The sequence below is a fragment of the Molothrus aeneus genome, chromosome 8, assembly GCF_037042795.1.
Source record: "Molothrus aeneus isolate 106 chromosome 8, BPBGC_Maene_1.0, whole genome shotgun sequence".
In the NCBI taxonomy this organism is placed as follows: domain Eukaryota; kingdom Metazoa; phylum Chordata; class Aves; order Passeriformes; family Icteridae; genus Molothrus; species Molothrus aeneus.
In genome coordinates, this window is record NC_089653.1 from 26,375,724 (window position 1) to 26,395,715 (window position 19,992).

Consider the following 19,992-nt stretch of genomic DNA (forward strand, 5'->3'; position numbering starts at 1 on the left):
CTCCAGGGAGAAGATGCCAATGATGTTGCAGGGATCCTACAAAAGGCAGGTTTAGAGAATTGTAATCATCAGGTCCTGCTGCCCCACCCTCTCAGCAGCCCCTGTGTCAGCCCAGCTGCAGCACTGATCATGCAGTAATATATGTGGTTACAAAGCTGCAGTCAGGCCACACTTCTGCCAGAGGTGTGTAATGTTATAGCTCTGTTTATAGACTAAAATACAAAAACCCCTCTAAACTTAGCATTAAATTAGAAATAGAAAAATGGTCTACTGGGAGAAATCAGAGTGACTGCACACCATAGTACAGCTGCTGGAGCTGCTCTAAACAGGCCTCTGATTGGAATGGAAAAGCATCTTTCTCCCGATTTTACTTCATTTATAGATCCACCCAGAAAGTGTTCCCAAGAAGCTTACAAACGTCTCTTTAATAAACTGTTTTCATTCAATACATTTATTCATTTGTTAAGCAAATTCTAGGTACTTGGAAATGAGATCTCTGGAATACCCGGAGGTAGAGTCTAAACAAAGGCCCTCTGCAGCAGGCTGGGAACAAGAGGACGTCTTCACCGAGCTCAGCATTCCCCTGGGTACGTTGGGCCGCCCACTGCAATACCCAGGGCTTACAACAAGATGTCACTTTAAGGCTACTTGCTCTATTTATTTCTCAGAACAGATGTGAGGAGAGAAGGAACAGAGTATATGACAGACGGGTAGCTGTTGAAAGAAACAGCCTTTTGATTCTACATCATTGCTAATTCATTCCAAATGAATGGCAAAAGGCAGCTGATGAGATGAAATAAGTTCCCTTGGACTATATATGAAATACATATGAAAAATGACTTAGTAATTTAAAAGTCTTTGGCATAAAGTATAAACAGAAGTATTGGCTTTACTGTGTAAATACTGATTATGAGCAAAACACCTGGAAGAAGTACATCCTCAAAAGCAATCTGTGTAACTTGAACATGTATTTACTGCTAAAAAGTATTATTGCTTTTCTAGCCCTTGAGGTTACAGAGTGAAGTTTCCAGTCAATATTATGACAAAATAGATTTTAAAGCATGTATATCTAAGAGAGAAGAGAAAAGGTGTGTTTTCAATGCACAAGATTTTAAAGTGCAGCTCAATACTGCAAAATTAGGGAAATCAGAGAAGTGATTCAGGATTCAGTCTTCCTATTCCTAATATTTAACTAAATAGCATGGTTTTTTTATTTGAAAACAAGTTTATTATGGGAGGGATAGGATTTCAACTGACACTTTAATGTAATTCAGAATTTCTCAACAGGAGTGGAATTTGTGGTGCCTAGAACTGGGTTTTACTGCAAGCTCTGTGGACTCTTCTATACAAATGAAGAGACAGCAAAGACAAGTCACTGCAGGAGTACTGTTCACTACAAAAATCTCCAGGTAAAAACACACCTGAAGCTACCTAACAACAAGCTTGTGGAATGGTTTGTGTGTAAGGTAGATGATGTGATAAAAAATTAGTTTTTAGTCTGTAGACAGAATTCAGATGAAGTGAAATTCAGGTAGACAAACTTTTCAGTAGTTCCAACCATTAGCATGCTAATTTCTCACTTTCAGGTCCTTGAAATCAACTTCTGTATCATAGGTAGAATGAGGCCAGGTGATAATTTGATCTTCTCATCTACATTTGGTCCTTGTGACTAGCACAGCATGCAAGTCAGATCTTTAATTCCCTGTTTCAGAGGGTCCAGATGTTTCTGTCACTGGGAGTCCCCCCAGCAGTAGCAGTGTTCAGTACATCTTAACATCAGGAGCATTAAACATGGCATTTGTCTGATAACATAGCCAGAGCCATTTCTGTGTTGGTGTGGGTTCTCAGCGTGTTTCAGCTCGCAGCTCTCTGTGACATGTGGGCTCTGTCAGGCATTTCCTGTGACCTGCTGAAATCCCCTCCCTGTGTGCAGAGCAGCACTGCTGGGTCATTTCCATCGGGATATGCAGGAGCATGTCAGTGCTTGTTGCTCCATAAGAATGTAGCAAAAACATGTCAGCAGTTGGTAACAGCACAGGGAGACCATGTGTGCCTGCAGTTCAATCAAAGACCTGCCTTTGTCACTTTTGAGATGTACCATCAATAGAATCAGTCACAACAGCCTGAGCGTTACCTGTCCCGTGCTCAGGGCTCCTCAGAGGAGAACGCCTTGGCTCCCACCCCCAGTCCCTGCCTGTGAGCACGGTGTGTACACTACACACACACTTGTGCTGGCATTCTCATACTCTTAGCAAAAGTCATGGCAGAGCAAAGCAGAGCTGCTCCTCCTTTCTCTGTTCCTTCCCTCAGCCCACAGTAACTGCAGTAACTCTGCTTCTGTACAAGTAATAGCTCTCTTTCCTTAGCTGGCTAGTAGGCATTGACACTCACAGTCAAGTAATTTCTCTGGGAGAATTTTCTTCTTGGTTTTCCTGAAGTTCCATAGCTGTAATTATACAAAGGCCTCTGGCTTCCAAAGGCTTCCTACAGAGCTCTGATGCTTGCTCATAATGGACCCTCTAAGTGCAAGCTTGAAAAACAGGTGCCAAGTTTGCATTCCTTTTTTTTTTGCTTCATACAAAAAAACTCAGAGGGATTCACCAGAGGTGGCACCACTCAGTGCAGGCTGTGTATTCCATGCAAGTCTGTCCCTAAGAAACTCATTCTAAAGAAAGATTGCAGCTCCTGCCCCTGCCCCTGGAAACTGGTTCCATGCAAAGAAGAGGGATTTTTATTTTTTAATTTTCTAACTTATTTTGTTAAAGTCGTAAGAAACAGGCCCAACTAAAACTGACTTAGTGTGAAAATAACCTCTTTTTTTCCCCATTAAGACATTTCCCATGAGTACTGTGGTAGATAGCTAACACTGACTTGAGATAAAAGAACAAAGACTATAAAAGCTGTTAAAATTAAATCTGCCAAATGCACTAATAAAAACAGGCTGTTCTGTCGAGCCATATCTCTTATCTTGCTACATACAGGAAGTAAATGTCTCGTCCAACTTTTGCCTGCTCAAATGGAAACTTAGCAAATTTAAAATCACTGTTCTGTGCTGCTAGAACCCTTTTAGTCTCCATAATGATCTTTTATGCATTCTGCAAGGAATATGAGGCTTCTCCTGTGATGATGCAAGTTAACGAGCGTATCCACCAATGTAGGAACTAGGGACTCTGTAGTGCAGCTATGGGAGTGCTACTGCAGTGTTCCTGTTCTCCTTCCTGAATGCCAAATGCCATCATCCAATGACAACAACAGTGTCCCAAATTGTGTCACAGCTTTGAGTCTTTTATAGCTGATTTGCTACTTGTTGTCTCTCATGTGATCTCCTTGAGCCACATCCAAAATATATGTTCAGTGTTTGGATTTGAATGCAACACTGAACAGCTTGTTTGCCAATTTTCTTCCAAAAGCCTTGTTTATATGGTGATAGTTTTGTCTTGAAGTAGTCAACTTTATCTAACTATGATGTCCCTCAAATAATACCAATCACTGATTAAAAAAATCAGCTGTTTCTTTGCCAGGCTTGCAGACTTTTTGTAATTTTTAATTCTCTTCATCATAATAAATTATTTTCCCAGGTGATATTTGTATTTACGGATACACTGCAATTCCCATGTCGAAAAAATCCATATTTTTGCCATCCTTTCCTCCACTTCCTTCAGCTACCATTCATCTGGTGGAAGCTACCTTGGCAACTCAGTGCAATATTTCATCCTGTTTTCTATTGGCTTTATGCAGTATTTGTCAAAACTTGTATTTAAATGAAAAAAACATACATTTTTTGCTTGACTTCCATTTTGCTATATGTTAATCTGAATCTCAAGTTTCAAATCTGGTGTTTGTGGTACTCATGACAGCTGGCAAAATCAGCTAAAGGTAGTGGATAAAATTCAGTCTTATTTTGGTCGGTGCTCATGAAAAGCCCCAAAAGTTTGGGTTATCTGATGCAGGGACAAGTGTTAGTGATTTATTACAGTTCACGCTGTACAGAACACGGCTCCCTGCCTTTATGGTCCCTATATCTCTGTATACTACTGTAACATTTACTCTGGCTTTTTGCCACGTGGAATTTTGCACCCAGAGATCAAGACTGAGAGTTGTGTAATTTCCACAGCCCAATCTCTCTAGTCAGAGTAATAAGGGTGCAGTCCATGGGTATGTCCATTCATTACCATTGCTGAGTAACTTTCAGATGAGCCTCTTATATTCAAAACTTGTATTTATCTCAGAGAATGTGGCAATTCTAACACAGCCCTTAGGATTTTTACAGCCATTTCTCATTTATTCTCTTCTCCATGGATGCCAAAGAGTAAACTGTACTCTAGGGAAATCCTGCAATTAGAGAAAATTTTGCAGTGATGTGAAAGGATCTTTTCAAAATAAATCAGAATGAGTAAATAGCTAGAAAAGGAGTTTTATGATCCTAATAATGTGTAGATCAGTTATTCTTGAGTATGATGGAGGTGATGTGTGTAAATCATTAAGAAGAATACCTCTACCTTATTATGTTGGAATTTCCCAGGTGTCTCTGCACTAGCTGCTGCTGAAAAAGCTTCTTTCCATCCATTTCTATGTCTGCTGACCTTGAATAAATAGTTTGAGCACTATTTTGAGACCCATACCCATTCATCATCCATTTTGTGTGCAGCTCTGCCAACTAAGAGCACTGCCAAAAGGCTGAAAGCCTCACTGGCCATGTCTGTTCTTTTAAATCTCAGTGAGTACCCAAAGCAGTGAAAGGCTTTATCTTAGAGAAACACAATAAAGGTAAATACTCTAGCCAAATTGCTAAATTGTGTTGATTATTACTGAGTGTGATTATTCCCTTAAAACAAAATGTTCTCATACAAAAGGTGTATCTCTGAGCTGGACATGCTGAAAATATAATATAAAAACTTTAAATCAAGACTCTGAAATCACATTTATGTTCTGACACACCAGAATTCAGTTGACTCAGTGGAGTTAGTTCCTGCCCTGTAGCACAGGGGAGTAGAGAAGAGGTGAGGTCTGATCACACAGACTGATGGGGAGTAGAGTCCTCCTGGTTCTGTCACCAGTTCCCCCCATGCCACACAGTAAAAGCTCTGAACTTCTGAGGCTCTGCATGTATTCAGCTAGTTTACCTGACACAGCCATATCTTCTAGCTTGAGTTTTCACCAAAATGGGGCTTCTGTGTGCTTTCTTTTCTTTTGAGATACTGGAAGAGGTAGAGCTCTGAAGAGGCATAAAGAATCCTGTGTTGAATATTTTCAGTTTTGGTAACAATGCTTTGGTTTTTTTATGTGATTGCAGAAGTATCTATCCCAGCTTGCAGAAGAGAGCCTGAAAATGAAGGAAGAAGGCAGTTCTCTGTCTCAGGATGACACTGGCATCGTTCCTCACTTTGCAAAGAAAAAACTATGATGCAGATGAACTGGAAGAGCTGTAATGAGTGAATGCTGATTTTTTTTTTTTAATTTCTATGATATAACTGTCAATTTGCACTGTACAGAGGAGGGGAAATAAAGAGCATGTTCCATGCATCTATGCCCAGAGTGCCATTAAAAACCAAAATGCCTGAAACTGTTTCCCACGGTGAAGCAATGCTGGCATATCTGTTAGAAGTGGAGCAATTCTTTCTCACACTCTGCGTGCTGGGAGTGGTTTCCTAGATTAAATCAGAATTCTCAGGGATTCTTAAAGTTTTAGTTCTGATGTAACATGTCAGATCAGGTGGAGTACTTAGAAGCACTCAGCATCCTCCAGTGGACGCTGGAAGGAAAGGAGATGTGACTATTTATAGGCTTTAATGTTGCTTAAAATATCTTCAGCCATTTGCCCCAGTGAGAAGTAGGATTTGCATAAAAGAAGTAGATTTTGCTAAAACTATGAGTAGATGGCATAATGTAAACCCCATCAGCACCCACCTCCATGTCTTAGAGCTTGGTGAAATGACAAATGTTTGTGTTGTCAAGCACTGACTGTACACTGGCAGTGTTGTGTGAATTCTGGGGGAGCCACAGTCTGTCCCAGGGACCTCAGAGCCTGAAGCCAGCACAGCAAGAGCAGTTCAAATGCACGTGCTGACAGCCAGCCTGCTCTGGTTTCAGCATTTTCCATGGTGTGGTCAGGGTGTTCTCCAGGGACCGTTGTGTTTGAAACTCTTCTTTTTGATAATTCTAAAGGGTGCCAACTTTGAGTCTTACAGACTTGAAACTCTCATGAGAGGCTTTTTAAAGTGCCACATGTTTGGACCATGTCTCTTTTAGACATTTTATTCAAGATCCTTGCTTTTGGGGTCTTTTTGTTTTCTTTAAAGCTTGCTTTTCCTCAGCTTGGCAACGTTGAATCTTCCTGGTTTTTATGGAAAGATGCCAGATTCTAATATTGTTTTTGTATTTTATTTCCCTGAATTTTTTAAGGTGAATACAACAACTGATGGCTCACGGAGCACTGCACTGAGAACACAGGATGCACCAGCAGCTCTGGCATTATTATGACCTATTGTTTCTGCACAGTTGTTGCTTAGTATTTTGCAAAGTCCCTTTGAAATGCACTGTACAAGTTTCTGGTTCATTTCAATAGGGCTTTGTGTACTAAAGTGAATACGCATGCCAACTATTGCCAGGATTGATCCCAGAGTTTATAAAATGCCCTGTGCAATCTAGGCAGATGGGGATTTGCAGGCATTTCCATTCTTTGCCTGACTCTAATATTCATCACAGTATGTTCTGTAAAAATTGCTGGTACTGGATGTCCTCTTTAGATGTTGTGCAGAGGAAACAGTTTCCCAGAAGGTTCTAGCTTTCCCTACGAGTGACAGGGATGTTGCATGATATTGCAAAGTGGCTAAATTGCCAAAACTGCTTCCACCAAAGTATTTGTTCCATCATGTCTTGTGCCAGCAGCTGTGCTCGTTCTCTGAAGTACCCTGTAGCCAGGCAGTGTCTCTCAGAAGTGCCTGGTGTTGTTGCCTGAAGCCCTGTTCCATTCCATGGCCTGTGCTTTCCACTCATTTTTACCAGAGGTAGGTTCAGATTTCATAGTTGGAATTCCTGCTTCTTGCAAGTTGAGGGATTCTTTGCATCCCAGATTCAGACAGAGCCTACCAAACAACAAGGGGAAATGAAAAACATTACAGCCTAAATCCTCCTTTGTCCAGGCTTGAAGTATGTTAAGACTAGTGTCCATCTGTCATTTAAAACAGATAGTTTAGTTTTAGTCTTGGGGTAGTTTTTATTGTTGTTTAGGTGGGGGCTTTTTTTGGGTTTTGGTGGGTTTTTTTGTTTGGGTTTTTTTTTGGTTTGTTGTTGGTTTTTTTTGGGTGTTTTTTTTTTTTTTTTGTATGAGGGTTTGTTTTTTTCTTCCCCCTGTGGAGAAGAAAAAAACCCACCAATATTGCAAACCAGGTATTTTTCCTTCAAGGGTTGGGTTTTCCTTTGACTGTTTGTTTTTCACATTGCAGTGAAACTTGAGCGCAGGGCCATTAGGACAAGAGCTTGTATTGCAGGCTGTAAGATGATGAAAATGGCAGTAAAGATTGTGCAATTGTCTTCTAAAGTGCAGCTCTCTAGCTGGTCATGTATCATCTGAATATGAAGTTCCCTTGGTGCCCTTCAGCACAAACTGAAGACAAGGGAAGGAAATCAAGCATCAAATCTTTGAAGCTAACCCTGCTATCAAACTGGGGCTCTCACCAGCCTAATGGGAGCTTGTTAGACCATGTGGTTAAGCTTAATTGGATGTGAGACATAGCTGACTGTATATCAAAGTCATATGCCTCCAGCAGCTTTATCCCCAGGTAACCTCAAATAAGAAAAGTATCACTGTTATTATTCTTTATTTGTAGTGCAGCAGAAGCTACAGGTCCACTGCCTTTATTATAGGCAAGGCACAAATCCACAATAAAGACTTTCCCAGGCCAAAGAGCTTTAAATCACACTTTCTGAAAACAGACAACAGGTGGATACAGGCAGGCAGGGAAAGCATCAGGTAACCATGAGATTTTGACTGGCAGCAGAAGAATAATTAAAATGAGTGTTTACCCAGGGGCTTATTTTTGGATTTATGGGAGATGATTCAAACTACTTTCCCCCTCCTCTGGTTCTGAACCAGGTTCACTCCCATTTTTCACAGCTTGCAATTAACCTCCTTTTTTTCCCTAGACAATCGCATTAGGAATATAAAATCCCTCCTTCATACAGTGGTTCTTGGTATCCTTTGGTCCCCAGCCATTGAAGTTTCAGTCTCCAGAGGTGGAGTCTTGACCGAGGCTCAGCAGGAAATGTCCTGGCTCCAGACACCGTGTTTGGGTCACAGCTACAGGCCCTTGCTTGCCACTGAGGAAGGAGGTGGCTCTAGATGGCATCTCTGCCCTGTGCAGTTTCCTCTTCTGGAGGGAGATGACTCAGGTGAGCAGTGCAGGTGCAGAGCCCAGCCCCACAGCCGTGATCAGAGCCAGATATTTGTAGGGCTGGTTTGGACACCCCAACCCTTTGGGCTCTGTCCTGACAAAACAGCAATCTGCAAAATCCTGGAAACAGCCAAATGGGCACTTCCCCTTCTGAGAAGGTCCTTTCTCCCCAAAACCTCAACAGTTGAAAGCAATCCCAAGTCTCAATTAGCCCCTAATGATGCCCATGATTAGTTTGAGGCCGATGCACTTTGAGAACTCAGAGCTAATCTCCTTCCCTCTCCAACAGGCCATCATGCAATGCTGACAGGCACTTCTCAACTTGTCTCTACTACCTATTCTGCTGAGAAAGAATTCTGCTGTAGGCAGCCCCTTACCTTCCTCAGCTTGTGTAAAAATGTGTTGTTTCTTTTGGTTTATTATATTAAACTCTTGACTTTTTTTTAGTTGGCATAATTTGTCATCACTATAATCCACGCTCTTTATTTATATATATATATATATATATATATATATATATATATATATATATATATGTATACAGCACAAAGCAGGCTCAGGTCTAGCCAAACAAATGTTGATATTTAAAAAGGAGCTTCCTTAATATATCAAAACCATTTCGATACATCTCAACCAAAGATTGCACTTTTATAATAGGGACTATGTTTTTCATCTCTGTGAAATCTGCATTGATCTCAAATAGTCTTTAATGTCAATCTGCAACCTACTTCCTTTGAAGAAAAAAATAAAATAATTAAACATTTGCCCCGTTAGATCAGACAAAGTTTCACACTGGCTTTAACACTAAATTAGTGTTAGGCTGGTTATATTCAGGGTTTTTTTTCTGTTCTCTAAGGATTAAGGCTGTGATTTGTTGAATTATACTTGAACTGGACCAGATGTACTATTTATTGAGCTTATATAATCTTGTTAATTTAAGTTTTGGTTTGTAAACAGTTGAAATTTGTTAGTACTTGTTTAATTATGTAGGACCTGTCACCAATATTAACTGATCTGTGTAACTGATTGCAAAGTGTTTCAATTTGTGTTTCTTAAGAAGAAAGATTTTAATAAAGAGAATTATAAAGCATATACATTGGTGGGCAATTGTCCCAGAAACAACATGCTTCTAACTTCTCAGGGGATCTATTAAAAATCAAAATTAATAAAAGATAGTTTAAGGAGTAAGAATGAAGCAGGGGTGTAAAAGATTTGCTTTTAAATATAATTTTTACAGGTTGTGGTTCGTGGTTCTTGCCAGGGAGCTCCCACTGTACAGACTGTGAGTGATTGCCATCAGCTAGTGCTGAAGTTGAAGTGAGCACATCTCAGCAGTTCACTCTGTAATTACCATTAACTGTTATTACCCACTCCTGTCCCTCTAGATATGTCCTTACTTCCCTTTTTATTTCCAAATGAACTGGGCAACCTGTCTGTTCCCACTGGCTTTTTGCTGTCTCCATCCAGGTTGTCTTCTCAGCCTTCTGAAATCATAAAATATTGCCCAGCCAGAAACTTTCTCTGTGCCATCTCAACCTACATCCCTTAAGTTTACCCAATTCTTTTGTTTCCCTTGTGCTCTCCCTCTGCCTTTCCTGATTTTTCTTCTTTTCAGCAGTGTCCTCCCCATTGCCACCCCAGCTATACAAGGACCTTTCCCACTCTGGCCTTTTCCTGGCTCACCACCACTGCCACCAACCAGAGCTCCTGGGAGGAAATATTCAGCCTCAGCCAGGGTGACCTAAAGACATTCTGGTACTAAATATTTAAAGAATGCAAAGAGGACAAAAGCTGAGGGGAGACTTTATCACCAGATCTGATGAATTCATTCAGAAAACACAGGGAGGAAAACTGAGACAACAATGTCTGGTCCATGTGCAAGGCATGGTATGGGGCACTATCAAAGCATGAGCTACACCTCTCATCCCCTTCTCTTGGAGGGGAGGGAAATGGGTCCTGTCTGCCCCACTGAATGGGTGGGGAAATGGGCAGAAAGGCTAGCAGTCAGTTTTCTGACTCTGCAGCTCGTTAAATCAGTGTCTTTTAAGTAACTGTTTTGCAGGTGAGGCACACATGTCATGTATTTTAAGCACAAATGGTTTCAGTTCTTCTGTCCTGGATGTACTGAAACCTTTGTTCGTGTGATACTATCTCATTGGAGCTGTGAATCTCTCGCTCTAGAAATCAGGCAAATGAAATTATATATTCATACTAAAGAAAAGGAAATCCAAACTCTGTTGTTCAAACACAATGTTTCAAGTCCAGGTTTTGTCACGCTTAATATTCTTGGTGGAAAAGGGAACTCAGGTCTGGAAAATTCACAGGTGAACAAGACATCACCTTGGCCTTTTGACACAAGGCTGTGACTGACCTCACTTGGACAGCCAGGCTGTGAAACAGCAGGGCTGTTCAGCCTGCCCGCAGTGCAGGTCAAGGCTGTCCCAAAACAGGAGCCCTGTGTGGGAAGCTGACCAGGAGGGAGGGCAGGGACATGTAGGGAGCTGGGGATGGTGCTGCCTGCTTTGGGCCAGGCTGACGTGGGGCTTGCCTGGGGGACGCTGCCCTGGCACATCAGCTGGGCTGGCAGGCCCTGTGTGGAGCAGCCTCCCCCTCCTGCTTTTTCAGTGCCCTGGGACTGTGCTGTGTTTGTGCAGGTGGCAGCAAGGGCAGCCCAGAGAACAGGTTTGCCTTGGTTATGTTCCCATGTCCAACTGCAGCGGCCTCCACGGATCTGTGTCAATAGGTCAAGCTCTCCTCACGTGCTTCGCTCACTGATGCAATGCTGCAGCACGAGGCCATGGGAGCACGTGGTATGTATTTGTGGAGGGGAAGTTCCCCTGGCTGGGAATGAGAGGGGGGCTCAACAAGAGACAGGGATTCTCCCTAAAACATCTTAGTGGAACTAGGTAATGCAGCAGTGGAACACAAAATACCAATGAAGATCAGTATTCAATGCCCTGAAGTTGTGTCTGGGGAAGTTTAGGTTGGATATTAGGAAAAGGTTCTTCACCCAGAGGGTGGTTGGGATCTGAAACTGGGTCAGGGAATTGGTCTCAGCACCAAGGCTGACAAAGTTCAAGAAGCATTTAGACAAATAGCACATGGTGTGAATTTTTGGATTGTCCAGGAGTTGGACACGATGATCCTTGTGGATCCCTTCCAACTCAGAATGCTCTGTGATTCTGTGGTTGTCATTGCATGGCCTGAGCTGGTCTTACTGACCTGGTGGTCAGCAGTCCTTCCCAGCTCTCCTGCCATGCCCCATTTCCCCTTTCCTTGCCTTCAGCAGATTATGGTGCATTACAGCACTGGCAATCTGGCTCCTATCTTTTTGAAACAGTCTTGTTCTAACCTGACCTACTCATGGCACCATGGGAACTTCACTCCCCAGATGCAGAAGTGAAAGAAGCAGAAGTAGTTTCCATTCTTTCCTTCCTACCTGTCCCCTTTTGCTGCCAGTGTCAGGAGGGCCCTGGTTGGTGCCATGGGGGCGTGGGAGAAGGCAGGGGAGCAGAGGGGCCGCCAGGATCCATCTCCCACACTGTGAAGATGGTTTTCTTAGGGCTGATGTGCACACAATTGCATCAGCCTTCTGCAGGGTGAGATTTCTAATCAGATACCCAAAGCCAGCAGCTCACTCCGTTCACATCAGGCCTGTTCTGGTTAAAGGGCTGCCTGTCAGGAGCAGCACTCAGCTAGCTACCTGAACTAGCTTCCTTTAAACTGACATAGGAGCATACATCAATTTTTAATTAACTGGATCATCTGAATGAGTGGGCACGTCCAAAAGCTTTTTGTGAACTAGAAAGCTGCATAGGGCATGCTGAATTCAGCCTATTAAATGTTTAAATAATTGCCACGCAGAGTCTTGGACGCTATTCCTCAAGGTAACACAGTAAAGTATCAGCAGCACAGCCCTGGGTCAGGACAGGAGGCAGCTTTCTCAGCCTAATTTCTTCCCTGTGCCTTAGAAACAAAGGCTCTTGTTTAAAAGCTGTCCTCCCCTTCTTCCTGAGCCTTGTTTGAGGACATGCATATTAGTTCCACCTTCCTTAAACACTGCCTTGGTGTCCTTAGAGAACACAGGAAGCCTGTTTTGTTTGTGGGTTTCTTCTCTGGCTGGGCTGCTTTTGCATTGCAGCTGGTTTATCTTTGGCAGATAGCAATGTGTTCTTGGCAGCACATTTTCACCTTGAGCTCACAGGGTGTAGCCACACTGTTTTGCACACCTGTGGTGGAGAACTAGGAAAATGTTGCCTGTTTGTGTCAGTGCTGAGATGTAAAAACCAGTTTTACAGCAGAACTTTTAGTGCATTGTAGAGGTTCTGGCTCCCAAGGCATGGGCACATTGGAGGGTGGGTGTGCATGTGTGTGCATGAGCAAGGCTTGTGCTGCCTTGCATGGACTTTAGCACTGAGCAGCTGGCAATGGGACGTGCTTCTCCATTACAATCACAAGTAAAGTTGTTTTGGTGTGCCCAAGCTGAGTTTCTGACCTGCTTATCTACCCTGCTCACTGTCACCTCCCACAACACTGTCTGTAGGTGGAAGCTGTGGTGACAAGCTTGCCAAGACATGGCCCCACTAAGACATTCACAGGGACTGGTGTTAGTGTTCCCCACGGTGCCCTTGGACAATCCACAGGGTCTCTGGAAAGAAGGGAGACCTCAAACAGGTGTGCTCAATAGCAGAGTGAGAAGAAAGAACACTGAGACCAGCAGCAAGAGCAGCCCAGGTGTGTCCTGATACTAATGGGGATCAGCACCACTCCAGCTGAGCTATTCCAGTGCCTGATTCCAGTTGAGAAAGATTAACTCAGGCAGGCAGGATGGATATGCTAGATATTAGTCTGCCAAGATATCAGCAGGCTGATGTCCCTGTGAATGCATGTTCACAAGTTGTGAGTTACATGCTCCTCTGCTTTTCTCTTCCTGCAGAGGCAGGTGGTGATTCACAAGCTGCTGCTGTAGTTCAGCCACCAGCACATCTCTTCCCAAATCCCTTCTGTGGGGTCTGATCTTAAAACAAGCAGTGAGAGTCTGGTTGAATTGAAAACTACTTGAGCACTAAGGTAAGTTAAATACTTGTTTAAACAGCAGCAGATATGAGCAGTGTGAGGGAGCACAGGGCTCTGCCAGCCTGGTGAAAGGAGGAAAAAACCTGGAAGAAACCCCTCAGAAATATTGTTTGGATATGTTCCTTCCAGGAGCTGCTCCATCTCTCTGCACTTGGGGCATGTTCACACCATAGCAAGGAATGGCATGAGCTCACTTTCATTAATCACTTCTTGTCAGGCAGGCAGAGTGGGAAGTAAATTCTGTTTGCTGAAAGCACTGTGCAGGTGGTCTGAGAGAGTGGATGTTGGCTCAGCAGGAGCAGGGAGTTGGGGTGGGTCAGCTGGTACCCGAACTAGAGCCACTGTGGTGTCTTGATTGCCTGTGAATGAGCCTGAAGGTGCAGACAGGATAAAGCAGAGTGATGCTTCTGAGGGTTTTAAAGCTCACATTTGCTGTTATTTGGTCCTGGAGGCTTTCAGCCAAGACCACCCACTGAAACAAAGAATCACTTTCCTGAAATGGAAGGGACCCAGTCATATATTCAAGCTCTTTCAATACAATTCTGTGATCTTGTGGAGCCTTTGAATTTTTCTTTACCTACAAAAGGTTTTCTACAGAGCAAAAGGAGTTCCCAGAGCAAAAACTCCAGAACTCCCATATACAGAAGGGGATATGGGTTGTTGAGGCTTCAGGTAATGCTTCAAGGTGAGTTGTCATACGTTTCTAAAATAATCTTTTCCCACCACTTTCCTCATGTCAGCATTTCTAGAGCTCCAGTGCATTGTGGTTGCTCTTGTTATGTAAGGATTTATGAACGGCTGCAAAGTTCAAAGGCATATTGGCAACCCCAAGTCCCAAAAAACCAGGAGTCAGCCCAAGCCCTGCCCCGCTTCCCAAGACAAAGTTGTTTGCTGACTATTTCTTTTCTTAAATTTTTTTTAATTAGCCCACAAACTTTAGGATCTCTTAATTCACTTCCCAGGTTTTTGTTTTTTTTTTTTAGCTTTTAGGGTGCACTAGTTTCATGGTTTCAAATCTTTCATCCACAAAACCTTGAGGGCTAGGGGCATACTTTGTTTATAAATGAAAGCTAAAATTCCCTTGTTTCAAGGAGCTGGGATTTTAGGATATAATCCCCAAAGCATATAAATTGTGATAAAATCACAGGAGTTTCCAGCAGTGCACCATCTTCTCTGTTTGGAAGAGAAGGTATTGGATTGCAGTGAGCTGCAGGCATCACTAGCTACTGCTATTTAGTGAGTCAAATAAAAATAATATTGTGGTTAAACATGAGCTCTGCAGGCCTAACTAAAGAAGATAACCTCATCTATCTGCAGTGCTTCACAAAAGCACTGCCTTTGTAATCCTCTGGATTAAAGTTCACATTTAAGCACTCTGCCCCAGAAGCCTCTGCATCCCTGGCAGAGTGCATTTAAAAGGATAAAGGCTCTCTGGGATGCAGAGGAGGCTGGTGCCAGCCAGGCATCTCCTGGGACACGTGGTTGTGGCTGCTTCCAAACCAGGAGCATTTCAACCCAAGTAATCCTCCTTTCTTCCCTCTCATTGCTCTTGACTGTTGCTTTAATTTCAGTGTCGTGCTGCCTTTCACGTAGCCCCCCTCAGCCTGAATCAGATCCCTATTGTCTGTGTTGTCAACACAGCTGTTTAAATCCCTTCCCCCAAATTCCCCTGCCTTCCAGAAAGCTCCTGCCTGCAAGGCCCAGGCGCTGTTCTGAGTTTGCAGCTTTCTGTCAGGTCCTGGGCTGAGCTCATATTCCTGTTTGGACCAGCATGAGGTAAAAATGGAAACAAACTCAGGAAAATGCTGCATTTGAGCAGAGCCTGATGCTCCCTGGCTGCCTGCTGGAGGCTGCTGCAGCCTGAGACTGGCAGTGCAGAAAGAAGTGAATGATTAGCATTATTAAAAATGCTTTGCAATTATGCAGCACCTTTTCATCTAAAGATTTCAAAGCTTTGTAGCACTCACACAAAGTTACTTATTATCCCTGGCGTTTAGCAGTGTCAGGAAACGCAGGAGAGCAGCTAAGTGACTTGCCTTAGGTCATGCAGTAAGTCTGCGTCAGAGGTGGGAACCCAGCCCCGAAGTGCTGACTCTGTGGCTCATGCCCCAGCGAGAAGACACACCCCTTCTCCTGCAGAGAGGGTGCCAGGCCAGCTCCTTGGGGTGGGCAGAGATGGGGGAAGCACTCAGCCCAGCTGGAGCATCAGCACAGCCTGGGCAGTGCCCTGGAAACACCTGGCTGGGAGTAGCACCCACCGTTCCCAAGCTCTGCTCCACTCCCCAGGAGCCCTGTGGCTGAGGGGCTGTCCTGGGAACCCTCGTGCCTGAGGCTGCAGCCCAGCTTGCCTTGGCATGGTGTGGGGTGGGTGAGTGCAGCCAGCGACCTGGAGGGCAAGGTGTGATGGCCCTGGGCTGAGCATGGCCACTGCAGCCCCATCTCCAGCCCGATCCCTCCAGCCCACTGGCCATACTCACGTGGGAAGACCACAAGGACCTTCCTCAGCAGGGAACAATTCAACCTTGACACCCTGGGGGACACCACTGAGGACCAGAGGTGGCTTTCCCTATATCAGCACTGCCAGGCTGCTGTTCTCCCACTAGCTCTGGCTACAGTGAAGGTGCAGCAGCACCGGCTCCCTCCAGACCAGGTGGTCCAGCCTGCCAAGGAGCCTGGATGCACATTCACTTGCCAGGACATCAGGAGATGTTACACTCTTTGGCCAGCTCAGTGGGCTGGGCTGTGGGAGGCACTGAGTGCCAAACTTTTATGCCCCGCAGCAGCAGAGCTGAAAATGTCAAGTTCTTGTATGCTGACACTTTTCTGGCTTCTGGCCAGTGGTATGACTTAGGGACAGTGTCCTGTTTTCTGGGAGTAAAGTCAGAAGGAGGGAGAGGAGGGGTGGAGGAAAAAGCAGACGTGAAATGGGGTGAAGAAAAGCATGTAGACATTTAGACCTCAATGGTCAGGAAAACACCTTGGCTGAGTCTCTTGGCCCCAGTGAGGCAAAACACCTTGTTAGTGTTAACCACAAAAGGTGACTGGCACCTTTATATTTATAAAGTTATAAATATAAAGTTAAAAAAAGAAAATTCGAAAAGACCAACTACTTCTGTTCCACCACTGAGCTACTTACTTTTACCCTAGAACTATAATGAAAATCCACTCTGGTCAAATTTTTTTTTTTTTGGATACTTGAGAGGCTGCAGGTTTTTTAGTCATAAACAGTACCCTGTTCAAAATATTATATCCCATTTATGAAGGCAGGCGTGACTGATACAGCTTCAGAGTTCCAAGGAACATATTTAAATAAGTAACAGGAACTAATCCATATAGTCAGCTTTCCTTAGGAGCCTGGGGATTTACATGTCTAAATTTCGGTGCAATGAGACTCCAGGATAGGGGATAAAACTCTAGTTAACTTCACTGGAGATAAAACCCAGGAAGGGGAAAAGCTTGGAGACAGATGCTGCAGTTGAATGAATTTATACCTCAGAAATGCTACTTAGAAAGAACAGTCACTGCAAGGAACCATTCTACAGAGCAAAAGAAACGATTGGGGATAAAAGCTATGTCTCAAAAGGGAGTCAGAGTTTTGTCTTTTAAAGGACATTAATAAAAAATGGGGAAAAGTTTTTCCTCCTTGCATAAGGCTGAAGAAAACAGGAGGAAGAAGAAATTATGGGGGATAGAGGTTAATATGCATTGGGTATGTGCAAAACCTGAACTCACACTTTGCTTTAACTTTTGCTGAGGATGTTAATCATGTGGCTACAGATGTGAGGTATAATAGGATGGGAGTATGGAAATGTTTGGGGCCAGGACAGAAGCAAATCTCAGGGCTGCTTCCTGCACTGAAGGCAGAGGAACGGGCTAATCCACATGCCAGAGCTCTGGAAGAACTGGCCCGATGTCTTTAACAGGTCCCTCAGCCAGGGACAGGAGCACAGCAAACCTGTACAGAAGAAGTGAACTGATTTGGGCAAGAAGAGGCATGAAGGTTTCAGCTTAATAGCATAAGGACAGATTCAGAAAAAAATGGTGAAGGAAAGGCTCGCCAAAGAGAGGGAGGTAAATGGCATGAGATGAAATGGGTTTATCAAACCCATTCATCTTCCTTGGGCAAGGCAAGCTGCAAGCCATTTGCTTAGTGAAGAAAATGGGGTGGACTTAGATTGCACATTTCACATGGTGCCACATGGAAAGTTCTTAAAAAAAGGGAGAGGTGATTTTGCACAAAGTATAACCCCCTTAAAGACCTGGTGTAAGAGCAGCAGAGCTGTCAGGCTGGAGGGCAGTTACCAGGGGAGTGTTAAGCATCACCCTGCAGATCTGGCAAAGTGCTTTTGTAAATGAGCTTGGCAGTAATGTTACTCGAGAATTGGTGAATTTGCTGATGACAGAAAATATGAAGCAACCTCAGGAGAAAGGAGGCTTGAAATATTACACAGAGAAAGGTAGATAGCAGAAAGTGGTGGTCATAGGTACAAATGACCAAAGCCTTTCCTACAAGCTCCCTGGCAGTTCAAGCTTTGATCACCAAGTAACTGACTTCAACAGTGGAAATAGGAAGTGAGAAATGCAATCCTGGAAGGCAGCAGGAGAGGTGCAACCCAGGCTGCACTGAAGGCTGGGATGAGCTTGAGGAGAGGCTATCTCACTCCATTTTGCAAAGCAAATACTGTGAGCATGAGGCTTTCTCCACATAAACACTCCCAGGAAGGGAAGAGAGAAGAGCTGAGGTGCTAAGGGTCAGTGCTGATACAGAATAAATGATCAAAAGGAGGCATCAGACATTTTGATCAGAAGATCATTACCAAGCATTTGACAATGTGGTTCTGGAGTGGCCTCCCCACTGCAGTCATGCATGCAAAATATTGAATTGCTTTGAGGATGGAACTTGGCAAGGTCATGATAAGGATTATATCACAGGGTTCCTTTGATAGGAGACCTCATAACACAGAAGTTCCTGCCAGTCCTAAGCACAAAGGTAAATGTTCTGTAAGCCTCTGTCCATGTAAATATAGAGCATGTGATTATATACACACAAAAAGCAGGCACATGATTTATTAATCACAGGACCTCAGCTTGTCAAATAATAATTACAAGGCAATAACACACCTTGTTTTAATAAATGGCTCCCTAAGATTTTCTCCCACAGTAAACCAGTTAAAAGGGACAATTATTCTGAGGTGGAGGTGGCATTTTGTGTTTCTGGTTGTTAGCTTTTAAATGAACTCACCGTCTGGAACTCTTAAATCAAGTACTCCCATTTTTCTGCACATTTCACAAGTTCAGCCCTTTCCAGTACAGCGTCTTTTCAGATGCGTGATTGCCCTTTGTTAAGGCAAGAATGAACAGATGACAGCGGCAGCACGGAGGAGACATGCCTGGAGCAGTCGGACGGAGCAAACCCGCTGCTGCCGCTGCCAGGAGGGCGCACTCAGAGCCCTGAGCAGGGCAGGCTTCTTGCGCAATGTGAGGGGCAAGTCCTGGGAAGCCACGAGAGAGACGGGAAGGCAGTGGTTCGGGAAAGCGTTGATGCAAAGCCACGGCAGTGGGTGACTCTTCGGTCTTCGTGCTCGGGCAAACGCAACGCGATCCCTTCTCCGAGGGCGCCCAGCCCCGACAGGCGCTGCGCACCCAGGTCTGCAGCACTGCCCCGCTCCCAGCTCCCGCATGGAGCTGCACGAGGATGTTCAAAAGCAGCTCTAATTACTGAGCATTAAAAAAAGTGAAGGTGTGTTTCAGTACCCTTTCAACCTGGAGCTGACGCTGCCTGATGAAGAAGAATGAGTGTGCTGTGTTTGCAGTTCATTTCATGAAGGCACCTTAGTCGAAGATGCAAAAATAAAAGTAGTCTGAAGGGAAAGAAAGCAGAAGGCCGAGAGACAGGCAACTGAACAGAGCAGATTGATTTAACAGATATGATACATTTTTGCTGTCTGCATTATGTGTGGAAATTCTTATTCCAAGTGACACAGTAACAGACTCGACTGTAATCAAACAGCACTGCTTGAGGTGTCAGGAGCACAGATGCTGCCTATCGAAAATATTTAAAACAGAAAGTAAAACTTTGAAAAATCCGCAGTGGGGAGCGCAAGGGAAATGCTCGGTGGCGTTTCTAACCCAAGGCAACTTCTCTCTGCTTTTCACTGCTCTCTCTGGTGCGGGAGGTCGGAAGCCCTGCGTGAGTCAGCCCAGAGACAGCTCAGGCAGAGCTCGGTGAGCAGCGAAGGCCGGGCAGCCAGGGCAGGGCGGCGCGGACACGCGGTGTCCATTGTGCACCGGGCACGGCACGGGGGAAGGGCGGCTCCACGCCTTTGGGGCAGCTCCAGCCAATGGATTCCTCCCCTGGCTGTTACGGGAGGGCTTGGCCTGCGTGTGAGAAAGGGAGGGGAGAGTTTGAAAACAACCCAGCAGGCTCTAAAGGAAGGAAGACTGCTGGAAAGTGACCTGCTCGCCTCCGTGCGCGCGTTTTGCTCCAGGTGTTCGGCGGCTGTAGGGTGGAAGCGCAGCAGGG

The 19,992-nt window shown here is 44.4% G+C and overlaps 1 protein-coding gene across 1 annotated transcript in view; it reads left to right on the top strand.

Annotated features, from left to right (window-relative positions):
* The window catches only part of RBM20 (RNA binding motif protein 20), a 97,862-nt gene extending 92,345 nt beyond the window's left edge, over positions 1 to 5,517 (top strand). Inside the window, exons 12-14 of the mRNA XM_066554877.1 lie at positions 468 to 587; positions 1,288 to 1,409; positions 5,294 to 5,517. Of these exons, the coding sequence (XP_066410974.1) occupies positions 468 to 587; positions 1,288 to 1,409; positions 5,294 to 5,404 (353 nt within the window). The 3' untranslated portion in view covers positions 5,405 to 5,517. The remainder of the gene's footprint in view (positions 1 to 467; positions 588 to 1,287; positions 1,410 to 5,293) is intronic.
* Positions 5,518 to 19,992: the final 14,475 nt, after the last annotated feature.